General features: G+C 51.7%; 1 protein-coding gene across 7 annotated transcripts in view; it reads right to left on the reverse strand.

The window, feature by feature from the left end:
- The window catches only part of LOC107321607 (discoidin domain-containing receptor 2-like), a 34173-nt gene extending 15513 nt beyond the window's left edge, over positions 1-18660 (reverse strand). For 2 of the 7 annotated variants that reach the window (XM_015878661.3, XM_085521521.1), the window contains exons 1-2: positions 18106-18660; positions 1764-1901 (exon numbers count right to left, since the gene is read on the reverse strand). In XM_015878661.3, the coding sequence (XP_015734147.1) occupies positions 1764-1827 (64 nt within the window). In that variant the 5' untranslated portion in view covers positions 1828-1901; positions 18106-18660. Of the gene's footprint in view, positions 1-1763; positions 1902-5229; positions 5309-8482; positions 8614-14793; positions 14862-18105 lie in introns of those variants that run through there. The other 5 variants (XM_015878659.3, XM_015878664.3, XM_085521519.1 and 2 more) reach the window with 4 other exon arrangements.
- Between the last annotated feature and the right edge of the window lie 4440 nt (positions 18661-23100).

Genomic DNA, 23100 nt, shown 5'->3' on the forward strand with positions numbered 1-23100 from the left:
CAGTGCAACTTGACCTATTACTGGAAAGTTATTACACTACTGACTTGGGGGGAGTATTTAAAGAGATCCCAAAAAGGCAGAATTATCACCTGAAAGCAGAAAGTGCTTTTGTGATTCTGCAGTGGGAGTCCTGTCCGGTCACATTCCTGCTAGAGGTTAACAGCAATCCCTGCAACAATGCCACACATTGAGCAAATGGAAACCAGAGCAGCCCTGGCATTGAGGAATCAGAGGCACTCTGAACACAGCCGTGATTCACAGCAGCAGAAAGCTCGCACCAAAAAGCAAATCCTTTTGTTCAAAGAACCCACCTGGGCTCAGTCACCCAGCCAGGACCCCTGCTCAGACTTCCCCATTTCCTCATTGTGCACCCCAGGACACACATCCCTGCCATGTAGTTTGAAGGGTCTATCACAGTGAGGTCATACATCTGATGCTGGGCCCTTTGGTACAGGGGGAACCTGCACTGCTTACAGGCAATACCGCAGCCAGGCTATAGAGGTGCTTCAGACTGCTCCTGGAGCAGCTCAGACCAAGACATGGGTGTTACAGCCAAGGAGCATCAGCTGGGCTGATGTGTCTGGATAGAAACAGGGCACAGCCCTTGATACAGAGGCAGCTGATCAGCTATGGGAGCTAAGAAAGCAAAGTTTCTTCAGGAAGCCAAACTCAGAAGTCCTAACAAAGGTAAATGTTCACTTCTCCTTGGGTGAAATTCCTGCCGGATGGTGGTACTACAGGCTCATGCTCAGAGCCCACCCTCCAGCCAAGGTCTTGTGCTGAGGACAGCTTTTCCTACATGTAATTTATGTACTTACCACCACCTAAAGCAATTTGCATGTGATTGTTAAATGTAGTGGAAGTGCAGGGAAAATGATCAGAACCAGCTGGCAACCCTTGTTCGAAGCTGGGCACTGGGAACAGGCGTATAGATACCTGCTGAGCTCCCCCACAGGCCTCACTTCACATCTGTGTGGCTGCAGCACAACCTCAAACTGCTGCAAACATCTCTAAGGGACAGCAGGGCCAGAGCCAAACACAGTCACAGGGCTTCAAACACAGCCAGACACAACAAGCCCCTCCAGGGCAGCACTGTTGGCTCACCACACCTTGGGCCAATCTGGACACAGATTAGACTAATTTATTTCAGACTGTCTCCAGCAGCAGCCACCTTATTACAGTGATTTTCGCAATATACTGCAGATCATTATCTGATTAATCACTCAGACTTGTAACTTGCTCAGTACTGCAGGACAAGAGGTCATTCCCTCCACAGGGACTCATAGGCTTGTACTCCTGCCTACAGCTCAGCTCTGTGCCAGGTATGGTTTCTAAATGTTCCCTTCCACATCTCTCTTCAGAATCTCCTTTGCTGGCTGCAGAACTGCTGTTCATGCTTTGTTAGCTGGTAATTGGCTTTCCACAGTGAGCAAAGCATCTCTGAGCCAGCCTAGAACCAGGTTTGTTCTGCAGGTTGCACAGCCAAAGCGATGAAGAGAGAAGCAGAACTGCACACAGGTCTGCTGAAAGTGCTGGAAGGAATAAATCCACATGCCTGAGCCCTCCTGGAACTGTCAGACATTGCACACCAGCACAAAGTACACCATCCACTTCAGCCTAGAAGCAGGCAATCACAGACTGCATTAGCAATTATGTTTATGCCCATTCATTACATTTACGTGTTTACCACGAAAGGCAAAAAAAAGGCTGAGAATGAAGACAGGGGAAGTGGGAAACTGGAGCCCAGACCGGCAGCTCCCTACCAGGGTTGACTTCGGAGCCGGATGGCGCAGGCAGGGAGGCCAGCAGCAGAATGCAGAAGATCATGGTAGCAGTCAGAGCCGCTGAGCAGGCTCAGATGAGCACGAGTCCTTCACAGGCACCAGCTGCGATCTACATTTCTGAAACATAAAGCAAAGAGAAGATGAGAGTCCTCCAAAGGCAGGACGGCCATGCTGCTGCGTTAGCATGCTGTACTGCCATTGCCTTGTGATGGGTTGGGCAGTTCGTGCCTTCAGAAGTGCCCTGACCTCAGCCCTTCAGCAGTGCTGAATCCAGATACACACTTCCACCCACACCAACTGCTTACCCCCAATACCCAAAACTTGTCACACAGTCTGGAGGTAAATGTCCAAACCAGGGTGAAAATAATCTCTCCCTTCGTGTCCGCATTGCTGCCAACAGAGCATGTGCACTCACACATGCAAGTACACTTAATTTCCTGTTTGGAAATGAGGAAAATAGCAAAGGGCTTAAACTCTGGCAATTTCAGTGGAAAGCCACAGCATGACCCCGTGTTCCTTAAAGCCTTATCAGTGAGGTTACATTGATTCTTTGTGTCCACATTCATTACAAGCTGCCTCCAGAGGCTCCCATCCTGCGGGACTGCTTTAGAGAAGGCAGGTTAGAGGGGCTGTCTTGTACTTAAACGTTAGAACAGAAGAAAACAGAACAAAGCAATAAATTAAAAGTTATCCCAGCCAAGAAATATTTGCTGAAGAATCCCCAGAATGGTATTAAAAAAGCAAAAATTCAATGTTAGGATTTGTTAAGGAAAGGAAGAGACCATCACCATGCCAGTGCGCACACACGTTTAGGAATGGCAGAGCATCAGATGCCATTAGCTCAGAGATTATTAACAAAAGACTGTTTTTCCCACCCCACATAACTGAGCTGCACAAATCACAGCCTAAAGTTGTCATGGATACCAAAACAATTGGCTTTATTCACAACAAAGATGCACCACTGGTTCCTAAATCTGAAGGTAAAACCTTTGGCTTGAGAAATCCCCCAGCTGCACATTGCTAGACGCCCAGGAGCTAAATCAGGGTTAGAATCACTGAGGCTTGCCCTGTTTTTTATTCTCCTTCCTAAGGATTTGCTACTGGCCATTGTCCTTGCTGGATTCACTCCATCAGAGACAATGGCTCTGAGCCTGAAAATCGACCTAGGAGCCTTCCTGGGAAAGCCAAATGTAGTGCAGGAGGGGGAATTAATGCTGGGGGCTGTGTCCAGCAACGTGACCATACATACAAGCAAGAGGCAAAAGCCTCACAACTGCAAGGGCACTGCCTGAGATGGAGACACAGCAGGGAACTGCTTGGAGGAGCGTGGGGTGCCCTGTGGGTACAGCCTGGGCTGGGGATGCTCTTTCCCTCGTATGCATCCTCACACAGTAACAGAGCTGCCAGGTCCTGAGGGGGTCCTGGCAGGAGAACAGCAACTTGGAGACGTCTCCCAGGTGGCCTCTCAGCTGGAGGTTTAACAGCTGCCAACCGTACAGGAGTCCTCAGCTGGCAGAGGACAAGCACACAGATGCTCCACATCCTCATCACCCCCTTCAGAACACGAGGACAGCCTGGCAAGCAGGAAAGGATGAGACATCTGCAGAGACACAGGGCAGCTCCCACCACAACACTCTGCAAAGGTCCTCTGTAAGTCAACCAGGGTTAACAGCCAAAGAGCACTGAAACAAATATCTACTGCTAGGTGAGGACAAGAGCCCCCCTGCTGAGGCAAAGGAAAACCAAAAAGGAATCAGAGCAATCCCAAATGTGATTTTAAGCATCCAAACGCCTTGGCATTTGACAGGCACTGAGAAGTACTAAGTCCTAGAATAAGGACTTTGCCTTTTTACAAGAGTTGTGCTGAGGTTGTCACCCTCTCAAGTCACTACAATGGCCACTATTATCCCTGCAGTATAATATATGTGACATGCAACACATACAGCAGCACCCAAAATTACCCATTCTGACCAAGCACACTTAGCTCCTGGTCCTGGCCCACCACCGTGCAGGCAGCATCACTCCTCATCTTCTCCAGCCCTTCTGCAGCTGTTGGTGCCTTGAGCAAGACACCAGGATGTTTTTCCACTCATCTCGTAATTTAGAGCCTTGGCTCCACTCAGGAGCTCTTCATCCTGGGAACTGCTGCTTGAACAACTACCGATGTTGATTTCTGCTGAGGCTAAATCTCAGCTGGTAGTAGACCTGATTTCCAAACTGCACGCTTCCATGTGCTAAAGCACACTGAAATACACTACAAAATACAAGCCTCTGTGCACACTGCTTGGAAATCACCTTCCTAATGACTTTTTATCTGGGTTGACAACTCACTTTTCCTCACAGCTCTTCCAGCTGCACTGTAGTCCCTGGGTTTATGGTGCCTCTCTTGACCCACGCATGTACACAGAGTACCAACATCACAGCACAAGCCCCTGACCAGCACAAACAGGATTAGCAACATCCTCACAGAGGCAAGAAAGTGTTAAACTCTTGTCCTCGGACTGAATGGATCAAGTTGCTAATTGCTAACAGCTGGCTGCAGGAGAATAAAACCCTGTTACAATCATTGTGAGAGTGGAAAAAAAAAATCTAGTTGCTGAAAAAGTCGCTGAGAAATGCAATGGAGGGCAGCTTCCTTCCCAACACAGCCAGCAGACAGTGTGTCTAAACACCCAGTCCAGCTCTACAATAACACTGCTCACCATGCCCAGCTCCCCGCATGCCCTGCAAGCACAGCGAGCGCAGGAGGGAGCTGTTCTGTAGTGATCTGCATGAAGAAGGTGGGACTTGGAGCTCCTCCAGGAGCTATTCTCCCTCCAGAGATCCATTACGGAGGTCTGGCATGTTTGCAAGCCTCTCTAGATCCCGACTGAAACTGCCATTTGTTTTAACTGGTTCCTTTGCAGATCATTACCTTGGAATGGGACCTTTGGGTTTGTTGCAGGAATCCCATTAAAGATGCCCAGCACTGTGCCAAGATACTTCATGGTCATGACCAAGGCTCATGGGTGTGGGAGAAATGCAGGCTGTATAACAGGAGGATCTATCCAGAATTGAAATATCCCCAGAGGGGGTTCAGGAACGGTCAGGATGACTGGACATTACATCCTAACAGTCCTAAAGGCACTCGAAGAGGAAGCAGCAAAGCCGCTAAATGGGGCAGTATCTGAAGCCTGAAGAAGGCAGACAGGTGTGATTGCCATTTGAAGGGCTCCAGACTTTAGGAAAAGGGGTTGGGTTCATCAAGATGCACAAGGTAAGAAGGCCTAGGAAAAGTGAGCAGCTTCAATGTGACCTTTAGTGTGGCATTTGGAGATGTACCACTAGCACAGAGTGCATGGGATTCATTCAGTGACCAACAGTGTTGTAGAGTGGCACATAGGGTAAGGACAGGGACAGCAGGGGACTGGCAGAAGAGCGTGGAGGTCTGGTATGGTTTGTGTACCTGTAGGTGGGTGACAGGGCTCTCAAGAAGCTGGTGAGGGTCTGAACCTTCCTACAGCACAGCCAAAGATCTGCTGAGGCTGCCAGGGGAAAAGAAAGCAACACGTCACTCCTGAAAGATTTTAGGGAAAAAAATAATCATTAGAGGCAGAAATAAGGAAACACAGTTCCCCATACTGCAATGCTGGGATGGCAGGAGAACAGAGATGGGCACAAACAGAAGGCTCTGACCATCTCCTCCTGTTGCCCAAGCACAGGAATCACTCTGTCCCTTATCAGAGCTTCCTTCCTATGCAGAACCCATAGTGGCACACGCACAGTTCTCTATTCCCTACACTTGTGTTTCTCTACAGGTTTTTTAATTCCTCCTCTTTTTTGAGGCTGTTTATTTCTTTTCTTTAAACAACCTTTAAAGCAAGGCAGCTACAAGCTCACCACGTTCCTCCCAGTTCCACCATCTCCCGCTCCAAGGCTCACATAGCAACCATTTATATGACATGTTAACCACACAGATGACAGATGGAGTATTAAGAGCACTCAATCTAAACCACCTTCCTCCCTCCCCGTTCTCAAGGGGCTCCACCATAACCTTTTACTTAACAGTGCTCAAACTCGCACTCAGAAGGAGCTCATGTTACGGAGGCACAGAGCTGAATGAGCTCCTGGGCAGAGCACTGCAGGGTTAGCACCAGCTCAGAGCAGCAGTGCAAGGCTTTGGCCAGCCAGGGCTTAAAGGACTCCATGGACCGAGGCTCCCCCAGCTTCACTGGGGCTCTGTCTCCCCTGAAGATGAAGCAGAGCAGCAGAGCTCATCCCACAGAGGTCGGTGTATGGCAGCAGCTCTGCTGCATGGCACAGACCATGCTCCCATTGGCTTCTATTTTTGGGAGCTATCAGGTGGCACTTTGTAAATCAACCTCATCAACAAAACGCGGATCGGCTGAATGGAAACTGGGATGGTGCCATATGAGCACAGCTACGAGGGAAGGGAGAGCTCACATGGATGGCAAAGGCACCACCAGCACCACTCAGAGTGCCCAGAGTCCTCCCATCCAAACCACTATCAGAGTGCCTTACCTACAAGCTGGGTGATGCACCAGGGCATATCTACACACATCCACACCGACACCAAAGCACTTCTCATTGCTCTAAGCTACGTTTGTGTTTTTTCAGTTATAATTTGTTTTCTCTATTAACTGCTCCCTTCCAAAAAACCCAGCTCGGTTACAGCTCCCTACCTACGCTTCCACACAGCAATTGCTCCATCCAGATTCTTTTTACAAGCCATCCAGGCCAAGCAGCCTCTTTACAAAAGCAGAAGGGAAGCAAACAAGGAGCAGAGCAGCACGGAGCATCCAGCCCTGAGCTGAGAGCTGCTGGTTGGGCTGTGTGAGGGTGGGAGCCAAGCACTAAGAGATGGTTCAGTGGAAAGGAAAACAAACGATGCTGGAACTCCTACTAGTTCAGCTGGCAACCCAGTTTACATCAGAGCACCGCAGCAATGCTAGCACTACCAAATGCTGCATTTTATGGGGCTTGTAAAACGTCCCTTCATTCAGAAAAAGAAAATTCCATGCACCTGTCACTGACCTCATCATGACAGCACTGCTGTTGGCTTCCCCAAAAGCATTTACCAATGTGAAAAGTGAGCTGTGCCACGCTTTTACAGACACCAAACCAGAGCAAGAAGCACAAGTTATCATCACTGACTGCATTCCAAGGGTGCAGGCAGCTCCACGGCACAGCTCACTCCTTTGGAGGGCAGAGCAGGGGAAGCCTGGCTGCACACAGAGCTCTATGAGCTGTGTTTACTACAAAGTGCTTCTCAAGTTGAACTGGGAAGTGCCCAACAAAGATGGGTGCAGGGAGAGGCAGTGCCTTGGGGTGAGCCCAGAGAGCCAGCAAGGATCTTCAGGCAGCTCTGTGCTCTGCAAGGCTCGCTATTTACTGCTACAGCTCTACAAGATAAAGTTTAACTTCTTGCACATGGAGATTAAACGTTAATTAACTCAAGTGTTCCAGCAAAATACCTAACATGACTGCAGACAGTTCAGAGAGCATCCCTGCTTACCACAATGTATTCCAAGCAATCCGACCAAATGGTCTGTTTACAAACAAAGCAAAACGAAGGACACTGAGGAAGATCTGGCAGCGTTTTGCAGCCATGGAGAGGCAGCACGGCAAGGCCTGGTGGAATCTTATACAAGACAAACCAGAAAGAGCAGATCACAACAGTAATAAGAGTGGGGAAGGCAGGGAGGGGGAGGAAAAGCTGCACGTCCCGGGATTGTTTGAGGCAATGAGAAATATGAGAAATCATGAGCAAAATCAAATGTATGAGAGGCAAAGAGAGGAGCCCATTTACCCCTTTTCTGTACAGGACTGAAATTAAAACCAGCAAATTGAAACTGAGGGAATGAAATTCCACAACACACACGTTACACCTCCGGGATGCAATGCCACAATGCAGGACTCATTGGGTACAACACGGGTAGTGGATCTCTGCAGTAAGAACAACTGTGGTTCCATCAGCACGGCAACAGGTGAGGTTTGCTGGCTGCCAGCCCTCACCCAGGCAGGTATAAGCAAACCCATAATTAAGGCCAGCAGAGCTCAGTGCTGCAGCCCAGCTCCTGTATTTCCCTGTGCCGTGGTTGGAGCTCTGTCTGTGCAGCCTTCAGCAGCTCCTTGCTAAGAAAGCAGCACCATCCACTCCTTATTTAACAGGACAAACCCACAGCCGCGTCGTGCTCCGCGGCACACAAAGAGCGGATGGAATTTCAGCCAAACTATTAAATAAAAACCCACGGAGCAGAGAGCAGCCCTGCACGGCTCCGGGTGGGAACGGGGCTGTTGGGGAAAGTCCTCGGCACCTGAAACAAAGGGGTTTTACCAGGGAAGCAATCACACTGATCAGGAGCCGCCGCTGCCGGAAAGCCCCGCGATTAACCCCAGCCAGGACGCGGAGCTGCAGCACCCGGTGCGTGCCAAGAAGGCGACGGGGCCGATAGAACACCGGGCAACACCGGGGAGGCACGGAGCCCCAGCCCCCAAACCTTCCTGCGGGCACAACGGCCATAAACTCGACGCAGGCTCCGCGAATCCCCCGCAGCCACGGAAGTTGAGCGGAGCTCAGCGCCAGCTCCGCCCGCACAGCGCAAAGAGCTTCGGCTCCCAGCGCCTCCCAGCACGGAGCGCCGGGTCGGAGCGGGGCCGAGGTTCCGCTGCGAAGACCCCACGTGCCGCCCACCCACCTGGCTCGCCCGTGGGCTGCCGAGCTCGGGCAGTGCCCGCAATGTGTGTCCTGTGCCCCACGGCCGCAGCCGGCCCGTCCCGCCGACATTCCTCGGCGCTCTCCAGCAGCACGATGTGTTCAAACTCCACTAACTCCTCCCCGCTCCCTCCCTCCCTCCTCGCACACACGGACGGGCCCAAGAGATGGATGGCCCTGCCTCTATCAGCGCGGTTCCTATAGCGACTGCCGGCCCAGCAGATGGGGCTGGGAGCTGTTTGCAGATCTGCCTCCTCGGATTCCTCCGCTCTTCCCTGTTCCTCTGGCCCCTCCTCGCTCCAGCGCTCTCCCCAGGGGCTGCTCTGCTGGCACTCGGCCCGGGCTCAGCCTGGAGGAAGGCCAAGCTTTGAATTCATTTAGTAAAACCACAACATAAAGCAGCTCTCCTGCTCAGGAAGCAGGGCCCGTGTAGTCTCAGAGGCAGGCCAGGCCCGGCCCTGCGCTGCCAGCTTGCACCTTCTTGTTTAACACGGACAGGAAAAAGCAAAGACACTGTCACTGCTACACACTTGAAATCCTTCACCAGCCCTGGCTGCCCGTGGGGGAAGGTAGAAAGCAAAGGTGGAACTCATCACTATTAAACACAAGTGACAGGGGGGCCACAGAGCTCCTGAGTCACCTGGAGGTTTGTTTGCTGTTGGAGTCTGTCCTGGAAGGAGGGCACAGCAATAAGAGAAAGGCAAGAGGGACATTCAGCACAGAGCACAGCCCTGCTGCTCCCCTGGGGCTGGCATCCCACACAGCAAGGCTGGCAGATCCTTTATTTGCCTCCTTTTCTTTTAGGAAATACAGCAAGAAAGAGATAACGTGTCTTGGTGCATCAATTAACCCAGGTGATGGGACAGCCACTAGGGCTCACTCAGTTTGGAGCAGTACATGACCAGCAATAGCTGGAGAAACACAGACATGAGACACCTCTGTGCACGGGGAGCCCTACCCTAAATGGGTGCAACTGATTCAGATCAAACACACAGAATCCACCCTTCTGCCACTATAAGGATGTCTGCCCCATCAGCACAGCATGGACCAAGCTGGGACCAACATGATCCCTGCTTGATGGGCAGCAATGAGCAGAGGGCAGCTCTGGGAGTGCAGAGCAAATAATCCAAGACAGGCCCCAATAGGAGCATCACAAAGCAGACAGCCATCACAAAGCAGACAGCCATCACAAAGCAGACAGCCATCACAAAGCAGACAGCCATCACAAAGCAGACAGCCATCACAAAGCAGACAGCCATCACAAAGCAGACAGCCATCACAAAGCAGACAGCCATCACAGCAGCAACATTAACAGTCCAGCAAAACACCCCCGGCTCCCCCACAGCGCTGGGAGGAGCAAGGACCAGCGACTTGCAGCACTGCCGGAGGCACAAAGCACTGCTAAGAAATCTGCTGAGCTGGCACTTGGACTCACTCGCCTCGAGCACAGCAACAGCCTCTCTGCTGGATGCCCTCTGAAATGTAACGTTATCCCACCGTGTATGTTCGCTAATCAATCCTATGCATAGAGCAAAGCAGAGAGCGGTGCTTTTTCCACTGGAATGAGCCCAAATATGCACGATAACAGATCCCACTCAAAGCTATTACAAACTCGAGCATTTCAGCGAGCTCTGCATCTCGCATCGCAGAGGGAGCATACTTCTGCCATGGCATCATCGGCTCTCAAACTGTGTATTTGAGAGGCTTCCTAATGACCTCATACAGCACATGTGACCGGTAAGTCATCTTTCTCAAAGGACTAGAAATAACATCAACAGACCCTGCTTTGCTTTTGCACAGAACTGCTTTCTGCAGCACGAGCGGGTTTGCAAACTGCAAAAGAAGCAGAACCAGCACCAGGCCGGGCCTCCAATAAGTTGCATTTGGCTTCAGCAAAGATCAGACCGAGGAGCAGATACTGACATTCCACATGCAAGTTTAGACACCAACATGTTTAATCCACCATGGCACAGTCTGGCACTTTCAGAGGTGCCCGTGTGGGATCTCACAGCCCGGAATCATTTAATGAGCATTAGTGGAAGAGATTAAAAGTGCTTTCAAAATGATTTATAAAAATAACACTTTGAAAGTACCGATAATTATTTGCAACTTGGGCAGGTTTCAGCAAATTTAAGAGCAGCTTTTGCTTCTGGTGCTTAAAAACAACATCGATAGTTCAGAGAGTCCAAGCAGCAAAGCAGAGATATGAAATTTGCAGCTGGTGAACTGGAGCAACGTGCACCAAAATCAAGAAGCTTCCTTGGCTGCAGCAGTGAAAGGCCATTGGTACTAATGGAAAAGCAACTTAATGAGCAGCTGGAGGCAGACTGACAGCACTGAACAACCCAGCAGGTCCCTCTTTATGGTGCACAAAGCTCCCGAGGAAGGAAAGCCACACAACAAAGGAGGGACTCCTCCTCCTCCTCCCTAGCCCCCAAACCGCTCTCACTTGGAGCTGTGATGCTATCAGTTCAGTTTCTACCAGCAGCACCTAGCAGCCTTCTGTTTGCTCTATTTGTAAGCACATTCCTCAGCTGTTACGTTGTTCTGGGCCGTCTCAAAGATGGGAACAAGCGCAGAAAGAAGGCAAGTTGTGCTGACTTACACCTGCAGGTCAGAACAAGCACAGCGAGATCAGCTTCGCTGTAGTTGTACTGAGAAAGGCCCAGCAAAGACGTCACCCAAAGAATAAACCCCTGGCACACAGCAGAGCTCAGCACAGACTGAGTAAACACTTTCCCTCGGCCATCTGCGCCAACTGAACCGTCAGAAAGGAGCAGAGAAAAAACATGATCTGCAATCAGCCATCCCTCCCTATCCCTGGACACCAGACCTGCCCAGGCGGGACATCTCCAGCCTTGCACAGTGAGCCACGTGCCCTCCAGCATCCCGCAGCAGCACGCTGAGCACTGCTCACACACGTTCTTCCCTGTTACAGCCTGCTGCTCTTTCTGCCCTCCAGCTCTGCAGTGAGTTTGGAGCAAGGAGGAACGCACAAGAGAAATGATGGTGGAGCTGCACAGCTCCTACCTCACCTCCAGCAATACTTCTCTACATCTGCTGCTCTCTCCCAGATGTCACCCACGTTAATCTCTGTTGTGCAGGTTGCACCAGGAAGACCAACATTTGAGTGTGTATTCCAGACCTGGAACAGCTGACAAGCTGCCTTCACTGGAGCTTTTTTCCCCAAGAAAGAGAAGCAGAGAGGCCCAGAAAACCACAAGCACAGACTAAGCCTCAGCAAAGAGCAACAGCACGTGGGATGCTTTTCCCTGCAGGGAACATGGAGCCAGCAGAACTGAAGGGGCTGTGCACAGCTCCTGGCAGCACCGCCACTGCTTTTACAGCACAGACCCCCGTAACACTGGTCAGAACAAGGGCTGTCAGGCAAAACCAGCCTCTTGCTGATGTGTTTGTAGCTGTTGTTCCAGGACCCTCCAGCCACATGACCCCAAACCTGCCCTCTGCACAAGCCAGCATGCAGACAGCAGCTGACAACAGCAGTGGCCACATTGCTGCAATTCCTCAGAGAGGACCACCACCTTCAGACCACCAGGAGGTCACAGGATCCAGCACTCCCAGCCCTTTTCACTGCCTGGTATGCAAGCAAAAGGCCTAGGAAGGCTCCCAGTGAGCAGCTTAGATGGGCTGGGACACCAAATGGGTCTCGCCACATGGCATAAGGCAGAGATTGGAACCATGCACAGCACTCAAACAGGACCACCACACACAGCCCCAGCCAGTGCACAGCAGAACGGCCCCATCTCAGTCCAGCAGCAGAGGCTCAGTTTGTTTTCACCCCCAGCACCCATCCCCTTCAGAGCCAGGCATCCCAGCCCAAAGCAGCACAGCAATGTTGCAATCCCCAGCTTTGTGCAAAGAAAGAGGCCCAGCCCAGATGACACTGGAGGCCCCTGCTCTGGCCTCGCTGTGTGCCCACATCACCTTTCTGAGGCTTGTGGCATTTCAGGATGCAAGCTTATTTCTCAGATGTCGAGAGCCATCCTGCTCCCATTAGCACCCAGGCCGCAATGGGTGGCTCAGAGGGGTGCTCCAGCAGGAAGGCTCAACTCATGACCCCGTGTTTTTCTGAAAGGAACACAGACTCTGGGGAAAAACACTCCCCTCCCACTGCGAGGGGCTGGGAAGGGCAGATGAAAGGCAACAACATGCCTTGTGTATGGGTGGCCTCAGCCTGGGCTCACAGCTGGCCCACGCGGATCCCACGTGTGGCCCCAGGGCAGGGAATGGTCACAGTGCCATCCTGTGCCAAGCCTTCATCCCATCCGGGCACATCCCATAACTGATGCTGTGTGGAAAACACTCTTATGCCCCTCTGAGCAATGGGACGTGTCCTGCAAGCACTGCTTCATCTGCAACAGCCCATGCAAACACAAGGAAACCACCTCACACAGGATTTGGTAGAAAAAGCTCTAGGATCAGCTCATATTTCCAATGCTAGCGCTGAAAAGACAGGAGGATTCAGATACATTACACACTATTAGACCTAGTGGGACATTTCCTAACAGTTCACTGAAACGTTTTGAAACCTGCAGGATGAGGTAATCCAAACCTAAACCCACACTGCAGGGTGGTGCAGTAGGTGCAGCTCAAAGAAAAGCAAACAAAAGCTGATCCAGCACAGCACCTTGTGCCATGCCCGGGCATTTTCAAGTCTGAACCAGACAAAGCCATGGCTGAGACCATCACATGCTGGAGATGGTCCCACCTCCATCCAGGTTGGGTTGAACACCTCCAGGTGTCCTCTCCACCCAGGGTTCCCAATTTCTGTGATAGAGATTATGCAGAATTGTTGCCAACACTTGCAGGAAAGATTCATGCTGAGTTTCTCCAAAGAGATCTTTCCATGTTGTACTAAAGCCCGGTTGATGAGGACGACACAAGGTCTATCTGTGTGCTGGCAGGGATGGTGGTACCCCAGTTTCTGTGCTGTGATGCACTGCAGAGGTCTCAGGCAGGGTCAGCACATTGCGTCAGCCTGCCCTTACACTAATTAGCACCCTCCATAAGAGATTTCTTCTTGGCAATTAACTTCAGCTATGTACTCAAACACAAAAGCTTACAGGACTTCCAGAACACAAGCAAGAAGCCAGGCAGCCAGCAGATCTCAAGAAGCTTGCAGCAGTTTTGAAAGAAATCCTTCCCCACTCAGTTCATGCTCTGGGGACGTCTCAGAAGTACGGCTGCTATTCATTGTCCTTCCAGCACTGGGATGAGGTCAAAAAACACCACTGCTAATCACAGAGAATCAGCCCTCGGGGTGAAGGAGCATGTCTGCACAAGGCAGCAGTAACACAGATGGACAATGAAACCTAAAGGACGGCAACCACCACCAGATGATACAGGCAGAACATGCCCCGATCCCCATCCTTCAAGCAAAAGGAAAGCTGAAAAGCCATTGTGCTCTGCAAGCCTTGTCTCTGTATTTGCACTCTCCTGCAGCTTTCCATTACTGACGGGTGGGACATTTTTACACCTTAAAGGCTATTCCCAGAGAAACTCAACTCGCTTTTCATTTTCACTGCGTCAATTCATCTGGTTGGAAGAAAATACCCCACCCTATTCTTCTGGCTTCCAAATTGCAGCTGGCAGGCTCAGGATGTACGACAGTCCTGGGGAAGGAGTACAATGGTTGACTTCATCCCTCCCTCTCCTTGTCTTCTCACCCTCTCCTTCATCCTCCATGGTATGAAGCCAGCACCACCCTGTCATCCCCTGACAGGAACAAATTCATTTCAGGTTCAACCAGCACCTGGAGCTCTGTGCTGCACAGCATTACAGTCAGATCTGGGCACTGTACCCGAGCATCAAGAGAGGAAAGTCAGCTCAGGTCAGGAGAGCATCATCTGCGCCAGGAGCTCATCCAGGCAAACACCCAGAGAGCTGCTGCACGAGGAGCAGACAGGCCCCGAGTCCAAATTTTGGTACAACTCCACCCAGTTCAATGCCTTGCTCACGCATTCTGTGAGCATTAGCTCTGAGAGGGCTGCAGCTTTAGCAGCTCCACAGACACAACAAGGTGTAGGCAGCACTGCTCAGGGCACAGACCATCACATCCAGCCCCAGGGGAGCAGCCAGCCTGGGCACCAACCTGAGAGAGCCCATCCAGGAGCAACACACGGACAGACCTCAGGTTTAGGACTGGAAGTTTCCCTGCATAGGTGTGATGCTATAATAGAATGATAATAGCAGGGTGGCAAAGTCTTCAGCTACAGCAAATGAGAATGAGCCCAAATGCAGCAGATACAAAAACAAAGGAAAAGAGCTGCTTACGTTTGGAAGGCCTCAGGTATGCAGGGATCTCCATCCAGAGCTGCCCTCACCTCCACCGCCAACCCTTAAATGAGGGCTGGGAAGGGGTGGATCCTGGCTTCATCCCTTGCAGTCATTCAGGTGCATTGCACACAGCTGAGCTCCCCTGGGTTGGCCCTGCCTTCCCACCAGGTGCTCCATCACTGCTTCAAGCCATGACTTAACATTTCTGCTACAACAGCCTAATTTCCTCTTTTCCTTTTTAGAAAAAAGTGGCTCCCCTCATCTCCTATTTCCATCACCAATATCAGTAACACCCTCCCAAAAAAAATATCAAACAGCTTTGAATATGTAATTCCTTGATTTGGAAGAAGAAATCATGTCAGGCCCAGAGAGGCCCCTCAATCAGAAAGGTGCCTTCCCACCTTGCCTGGTAGAACAGCTTGTGCTTAAAGCTCCCAGCATTCAAACTCAGCTTGTTCCCATCTGCTGGCAGCACACACCACCACCATCACCTCACAACAGCTTTGCAGAAGTCACAACGTTCTTCAACTATGGCTACGGTGATTTTGGAAGAAAAGGCTTTTCTATGAAGGACACCTTCAACCATCAAGAGAAATGGAAAACACAGTCCCTTCTGCAAGGGACAGAGACGTGTGGGATCCTCTGTAGCAGAACACTGCCATTAAGTTTTCACTGTTGAGTAAGTTCTGATGCATTAGCTGTAAAAATACCATCAATCCTACACAAATTCCTTTGCGGATGCCAGCAGAAAAACGTCTGTGGAATTAATGCAGATGAGAGCCTTCCCTTGCTTGGGCTTATCCCAGCACCACACGCACTAAAGAGAGAAACAGAGCTAAGATGAAACACTTCCTTGCTCTCTCCTGCTGCTGTCCAAACAACAGGACCCAGCACTCAAGAGCATCCCTTGGCACTCTGTGTATTCAGACAGCTCTTTTTGGAGCACAAAGCTGCTCTGAGACGGATGCTTTCGTAGTCTCTGGTGTTTTGTATGTGCCATGAGGACACTGGGCATGTGACTTGTGTGTTAAAACTTTCTGGCTCACCAGTCTAAGTTCAGATTCTTTCCCTGCAAAACACACTGCATGATCTCATCTGCAAGCAATCAGCCTGAGAAATCAGCTTGTTAAAGGAAGCTTCTAGGAAAGCAGAGATGTCTCGGGAGAATTTGGGGGGGGCCTACACAGTTCTAACCAGTTTGTTAAACCCCAGCTGCTCTGCTCCCCATTGGGGTCACACAACCAGGCAGCCATTTTTCCTCCCACACAATGGCAGGCAGTGAGACAGGGACAGCCTGCCAGCACCGAACTGCAGCATCACTTCTCTCCATGGATCTATGCACACTCTCATTTTAAGCAAGCACTCGTAGAGCATAAAAGAAGCCTCAGAGCTGCAAGTTGAACATCATCTGGAAAAGGAACCCATTAAAGAGGGAACAGCAGTAACATGGATGTGTTTTCTGTGCTTCTGTGTTCTGGACCTGCATATGAGCATTTCCCCACAGTCATCACACGAGGCCTTGGAGGGTGGAGAAGCAGCACAGCAGCCGAATCCCACCTTTCTCTCCTGGTTGGTCCCTGCCAGGGCAGCTGCACTGTGCTCCTGAAGAAGCTGCAGTGCTATCACAGCAGCATCACACTCACGCCTGCAAACTCGGAGCTGCAGCCTGACATCCATCACTTCCACCACAGCCAACCCACCCCACATCAGCTGCTCCCAGCAGCAGCCCCCAGTCAGCCCTTTTTATGCTGGTTGGCCATTAAGGACTTTGGAAGGTTGTCTTTAAAATTCTTGGATAGAAATCACCCTCCAGTGTTCAACAGAGCATACAGGAAGGGGAAAAAATAAAGTCAGCTTGTCTCTAACAAGAGATCATGAGGAATCCTTGGCTCTGCTCAGCGAGGGATTATTCCAAGGGAAGTGATTATTCACTACTTCCAGCACCTATTTGCAGTTCAACTTGCAAAAGTAACTGTTATGAAACAAGCAGAATGAAGAGATCAGAGTGGAAAGGCAACATGCATTCGTTACCACAAGAGCAGGGCATCAAGGTAAGCACACTGCGCCCTCTCTCCATTTCCCTTCACCAAAGCTACTTGTTAACTCCCAGTAGGATCACACTTTAACCACAAGAACCACCCTGACCCCAACCCAGCCCCATGAGAAGCACTGAGGGGCTCTGCAGGAGGGCAGAACCACAGTGCAACCCTTTGGTCAACGATGGCCCCTTTGGCTCCAAGTGACTCAACCTCACACCGATTTGAAGGACTGCCCTAAAGAAGCTCTTTGCCTCGTGGTTTTTAAAGGCCCGTAGCTCTGTTTGAGAGCAAACATTCTGGTTACACAGAGCATTATGAGAGAAAAAGCTTCCTTCAAGCTCTCTATGCCTTAGCCAAGTTCCTCACTTTATAGGATGAAGAGCAAACACATCCTTCAACCGCTGAAAGCAAAGTACATCACTCAGGTAGAGCTGCCCAGGTCCCTGTAAACCACCTCAAGGCAGGAAACGGGGAGAGGAAATAACCACGAGCTCAGCTGCTCTATCCCGTGGTGCAGCTTCCCAAGTAAATCACAAGGAAAAGAAGAAAACGGGACTTCTTTTTCCAACACAGGCCATTCAGAGGAATAGGTGAGAGCTCAGCACTTGACTCTGAAGCATCCCAAAGCATTGCATCTTTCAGCCTCAGCTAAATATAGGAAGCAGTCAAAAAGCCAACCTATTGGTACAACGCACCTTTCCCTTTCTGCCTCCAGCAAAGGTCCCAGAGTTCTGCTTTATTGCATTTACTTTCCTCTCCTCTTCCCTTTAGGCTTAATGCTGACACACTGCAGCCACAGGCACTATTTTATCTGTACCCACAAGGAGCCCCATGCTGGAGGAGCTCACAGCCCGGAGAATAAAGGCCGGGCATGGAGCCATGGGCACCCATTGCACCACGAGGAGCAGGGCGAGCACAACCAGCAAACTCATATTGAGCATCACACAGAGGGGCAAACAAAAGCAGAGCTCTCACACAGCAACCTACTAAAAGAAGAAAGAACAACAACAACAGCGAGGCTTGGATTCTCCTTCCTAAAGAGAGAAACAAAGTGTTCAAAAAAGAAACTTAGAAGCACAGCCAGCAGCCGAGTTGTGTGATGTGAGGGTTAACGAGCAGCCCCGGCCCGGCCTCACCCGGGACCCCTGGATCCCCCCCGGCCCGACACAGGCCCCGCAGCGCAGCCGGAGCAGCCGGGCCGGGAGGGGCGGAGCGGCCGCCGAGGGCAGCGCCTCCCCCGGTGCCGGTGGGACCGAGCGGCCGCGTTTACCTGAGAGCCGAGCGGCGGCGGGCGGAGAACGGCATCACGGACGGGACGGGCGGGACACGGCGGGGGAGGCGGCCTCGTGGTTCTTAAAGCGACCGCTGCCGGGCCGAGGGGATCCCGGCCGAGCTGGGCCCGTGCCGTGTGTCCTTGTGGGCTGACACCGCAGGGATGGGCCGGGTACCCGCTGTGCCCCTCGGAGCTGACAGGGTGGTTCTCCTCCCCTCTGCTCTGCCCTGGTGTGATGGTGTCTGGAGTATTGAGTCCAGTTCTGGGCCCCTCGGTTCAAAAGGGACAGGGAACTGCTTGAGAGAGCTCAGCACGGAGCCACCGAGATGCTTAAGGGAGCAGAGCATCTCCCTGACCACTAAAGGCTGCCTGGTACTCTGTGTATCACGGGGCAGGATGGGCTCTTTAATGCAAGCAGAGGCATGGACCCAGCAGTGGCTTCACCTTGTCCATTGCTTTCCTGGTTATTCATCATTTCCTTTTGTCTTCTCACAGTCATATTTGCAGCAGCCTCTTCATGTTCTTTCAGATAGACATCACAGCACAGAGCACCACACTACAAAAGGCACGGTAATATTTTCTCCACTACGCTCCTGAGACATCATCAGTCCGACAGGCTGGATTAGAGCGAGCCAGAGGGTGAATAATGTGTCTAATGAAAGCAGCTGTGTTTATAATGCCCATGGCATGTCTCTGCATGTAGCAGCATCGCTACCCCTCGTGCCCCAGCCTTGGGCAGAACCAAACAGCTGCTGCAGCGCTCTTGGTAGTGCCAGAGAGTGTCCTGATAGTGTTCTGTCCAGGGCAGCAGGAAGAGAGCTGAGGGGCTCTAAGAGCCCTGGGTAAGGAGAGGTAGGAAAAGGACTGGAAATGTATGGACCAGGAAGGCCATGGAGCTGGGCTGCAGGGGGCTGTCCTGCAGAAGAAGCAGCTCCCAGGAGCCTCAAGGCTAGGAATGCAAACACAGGACTGAGTCCTGGCATGCTCCAGATACAGATCCTGCCTGGGTGCGCTGCTCTGAGACTGCGCACAGCCACGTCATCCCTCCCCAGTCCCACACAGTCCATCCTGCAGGCTGTCACACCCCCTGTGAACTCAGCTGGAGCTGGTGCTTGTAGCTCTGAACAGCCGTGGTGATGTGCATGGCTGGGAGCTGCTGCAGCTGGGCTGTGCAGCAGGGATGTGCACTGCTGGCAGCATCCTTCAGCTTGCAGCCAGGATGGGCCCTGTCCTTATCACAGATAGAACCTGGGGGCCATGACGTGGGATGCTAGACTGCACACAGCAGACCAAGAGTGTGACATTCTTGTTGTATTTAGCTCATTCAAGTCACCAGGTCTGCAATGAATTTACAGTGGTTGCCCAGGGTTAGGTTGCTGACAGTTGGCTGGAGGTGGTCCCTGTTATATCTGCATTGCTGTACATCCCAGCTCTCCACCCTGTGCCATGTGGAATGAGGAAACACTGCATGTCAGGCTTGGCGATGGGGATGTTGTATTTAAGGGCTCTCTGTCTCCATTCTGCTGGGTCACACCCCACGCACAGATTCAGTTTCCCACCAAACCAGCTGTAAAAGGCACTGAGCGCATCCTCAGCATCTCCTACACCGCTACGCTCCGGTGTTCTCCGGTCCGGGACCCCTTGGGAATGGTGCTGAGCTTGTGTCTCTGCTGCCCTCTCGTGAGAGCTCACCGCGTTTACACCGAGCTCTGCAGGATCTCACCCCGTTCCCCACCGCTGCTGAACCACCTTTTCATTTTCAACAGCCTTTAGAATTCCAACACTATGCAAAACTCCACATTCGGTCCCTCCCTGTGATCGCACATCTTCCCCTCCGTGTCCCAAAGGATGGGGGGCTGCTGCCATCACATTCACATTCACGATGCCCCTGACCAGTCTGTGAACCCACATTACAGAGCCACAAAGCATTCTACATTCCCAGTAACCCCATGATAAACATGGAAACAGTGAAAGTGCAGGTCAGAAGGGCCCTCTGGTGATCTCTGGCTCAACTTCCCCTTCTAACAGCTCTTTCCCATCACCTCCCTTGGTTTGCTTTAGTGACGGCCCAGCTCTTTCCCAACCCATCTCAGCCCCATGTTGCAGCTCTTGTGACCCAGCTCCATGAACCCTCTCCCTGTGCTGGCACCAGCACGTCTGTGCTCCAGCGCTGCTGTAGCTCCGACCCCCCCCCTGGTTCTTGCTGGTTGGGTGGTTTTATTTCCCCAGGACGGTCAGCAGATCTGGGCACACAACAGCACAGCAAACCTTAGCTCAGAAGTTTGGGTTGATGCACACTGTGAAGGTCTGATCCCGACAGCTTTATTCCTACAGAAGGGAGAAAAGCTCACGTTGTGCACTCATAACTCCCAGAGCTGAGCTGTGACCTGTGAGAACTGACAGCACATTACAGCATGCAAACAGAGGCACACAGAGGGGCTACATGGCAGCCACAGGAAGGTTAGTGCAGTACAAACCCAACGCAGCCTTTTGTTACAGCTCCTGGCAACGCGATCAGTCTCAAATCAGTCACAAATCACAGCATCAATCATGAAATATCCCGAGTTGGAAGGGAACCATCAGGATCATCGGGTCCAGTTCCCAGCTCAGATCAGCACTGAAACGTGCACAGTCCTCCCTGCAGCCCTGGGCTGCCTTCAGTGCCTCCCTGGCCACCAGCAGCTCCGTGTCACCATCCAGAGTCCTCATGTCCCTCGGAGGAGTGCAGCAGGTCATGATGCAGCTGGCAGCGCTGCAGCAGTGATGGGCAGGAGCAGGAGCAGGAGCAGGCCTGCTCCTCATTGCAGCTCAGTGCTCTGCATGGGATAAACCAGCCAGGCATTGCATACAGAAGGCGTGCAGCTGTCTTCCAGCTTGTTGTGGCACATCCGTGGTTTGCATGAGGGATTGGTGCCCATAAGCTGATGAGAGAGTGATTGCCAGGGCCTCTGGAGCAGCTCTGTCTTCTTTGGAGCAGTTCTCTGCAGCTCCAAGCCGTGCAGCCCTGAGCTGTGCATGCAGCATGCAGGGCTGCTCCTGAGGAACCTTTCCCCCTGCCAGTCCTTCTTGCTCAGGCTCCTCAATCAGCACCTGCAGGAGGATGATGCCAACACACACCAGCAGCCACCTCTTGGCTGGGTCTTTCTTCGGGCGCGGTAAATACTTTCTCACCCGTGCTGGGTACAGCACCCTCCTGGCTTTCCTGCTGCATTTAGTTGGAAGGCCTGGAGGTCTCCTGGCAGCTGGGATGGCAAGCAGAGCTCTGGGCACACCGTCAGAATGGTTTTTCAGCAGAGCAGTGCTGCAGAAAAGGTTCTCTCCCTTGTGAGGCATCACGTCCTCAGTCTGCAGGGGAAGCTCTGAAAGCTGGGAGAACTGCATGGAAAAAAAACCTCTCTGCTCAAAGATGGTTTTAATTCAAACAGCAGCCCGACAAAATAATATCAATAAAAATAGTGCTAATAACAACAGTGTTTTTATTCTTTCTCGTTAAAGCAGAGCCCCGGAGCTGAACTCTTGGGGTGATTTATGTGTCTGTATGGGAAGCTGTTCTCGGATTTCTCTCCCCACTCCTACCTGTGCTATAAATACCCACCTGTGTGAGGATGATGATGAGTGAAGGTGCCGTGGGAGGAGCTGGGCTGACTCAGCTGCCCAGGGATGACTCTGCCCCAGCACCCCATACCTGCCCGCAGGCATACACTGCTATGTAAGAGTGTGCTCCTTCCCAGTTCCGCTCCCTGCATTACAGCTGTCTATCACAAGGCTTTCCCTCGAGATATTTTGATGCTTCTGAGAGTGTTACCTTCATTAAAATCCACATATCTGCTATAAAGAGCAGGAATGGAGCCCGAGGACAGGTAAACTCTGCTGCCTTCCCAATCCATCCATACATGGCTGGGAGACCCCAGATTCTGTTACAATCCCGTGCAATCTCAGCACTATGCCCCAGGAAACCTCAGCACTTGCTCTGGCAAGCTCCATCCCAGGTATGCCCAGAAAAGGAAGAAAACCACTGCTTGTGTTCGAATTCCTTGTGCCTTATATGCTGACTAAACAGAGCCTGAAAGGGCTGAGTGCCCACAAACCTGCTGGAGAGGCCTCCAGCTCTCTCTGGGATCTTTGCAAAGTCACAAGATTTAGCTGCTGACTTCATAGAATCATAGAACATCTTGGGTTGGAAGGGACATCAAGGATCATGGAGTTCCAGCCCCCCTACCACAGGAAGGGCCATTGTATGGGAAACTGGTAATCACAGCCTGAACCTCTGATTGATCAGCTGGGGTAAGTGTGGGGTCAGCTGTGGGAGCACAGGTGAGAGTAATGGAGCTGTGCTCCTGGAAGGGGTGGAGATTGACTCCATCTCTTCTAGACTGGGGCTGACCACCACTAAGGCAGCATTGGTGGCAGGTGGACGGTTGGGTTGGATGACATTAGGGGTCGTCTCCCATCTTAATGATTCTGTGACTGTAGCTCCACCACAAAGCAGCAGCAAAGGGCACAAACTCAAAGTTTAAAACCACTCTTTGAGGTCCCCCCTTGCCTTTTGCACTCCCTAATATTGCCTTCTTTACCCTTCCTGGAGGAACAAAATGATGGTCAGCTTCAAGTCACAAGACAAGCAACTTCTGCTCTTTCTCCCTTGTAAATCACCATGACAGAGACTCCACTGGGGTACGATGGCTCTTCCTTCAGCTCTGATGGCTGAATCTACACTCAGCATCCTAACCAGGCATCCGCCTCCCACGGACGGTGCAAAATCCCTCCAGCGAAACCATGCAAATGCTTCTGACAAAGCACACAACGGGAACATTTATCACATGCAGATGCTGCAGCTTTGCCCTGTGGTGCCTGAGCCCTTGGGACAACCCCAGTCCCTGCACGCGAATGAGTCAGGATGGGATTAGCAGTGCATCCTCCCACTCACAGTGCACAGGCTTCGGGCCAGCTCGGCACGCAAAGTGCCACCAAATGCACCCGAGTGTAAGGTGT

Source organism: Coturnix japonica, chromosome 21 (genome assembly GCF_054131305.1).
Source record: "Coturnix japonica strain WE chromosome 21, WE-NBRP24, whole genome shotgun sequence".
Lineage (NCBI taxonomy): Eukaryota > Metazoa > Chordata > Aves > Galliformes > Phasianidae > Coturnix > Coturnix japonica.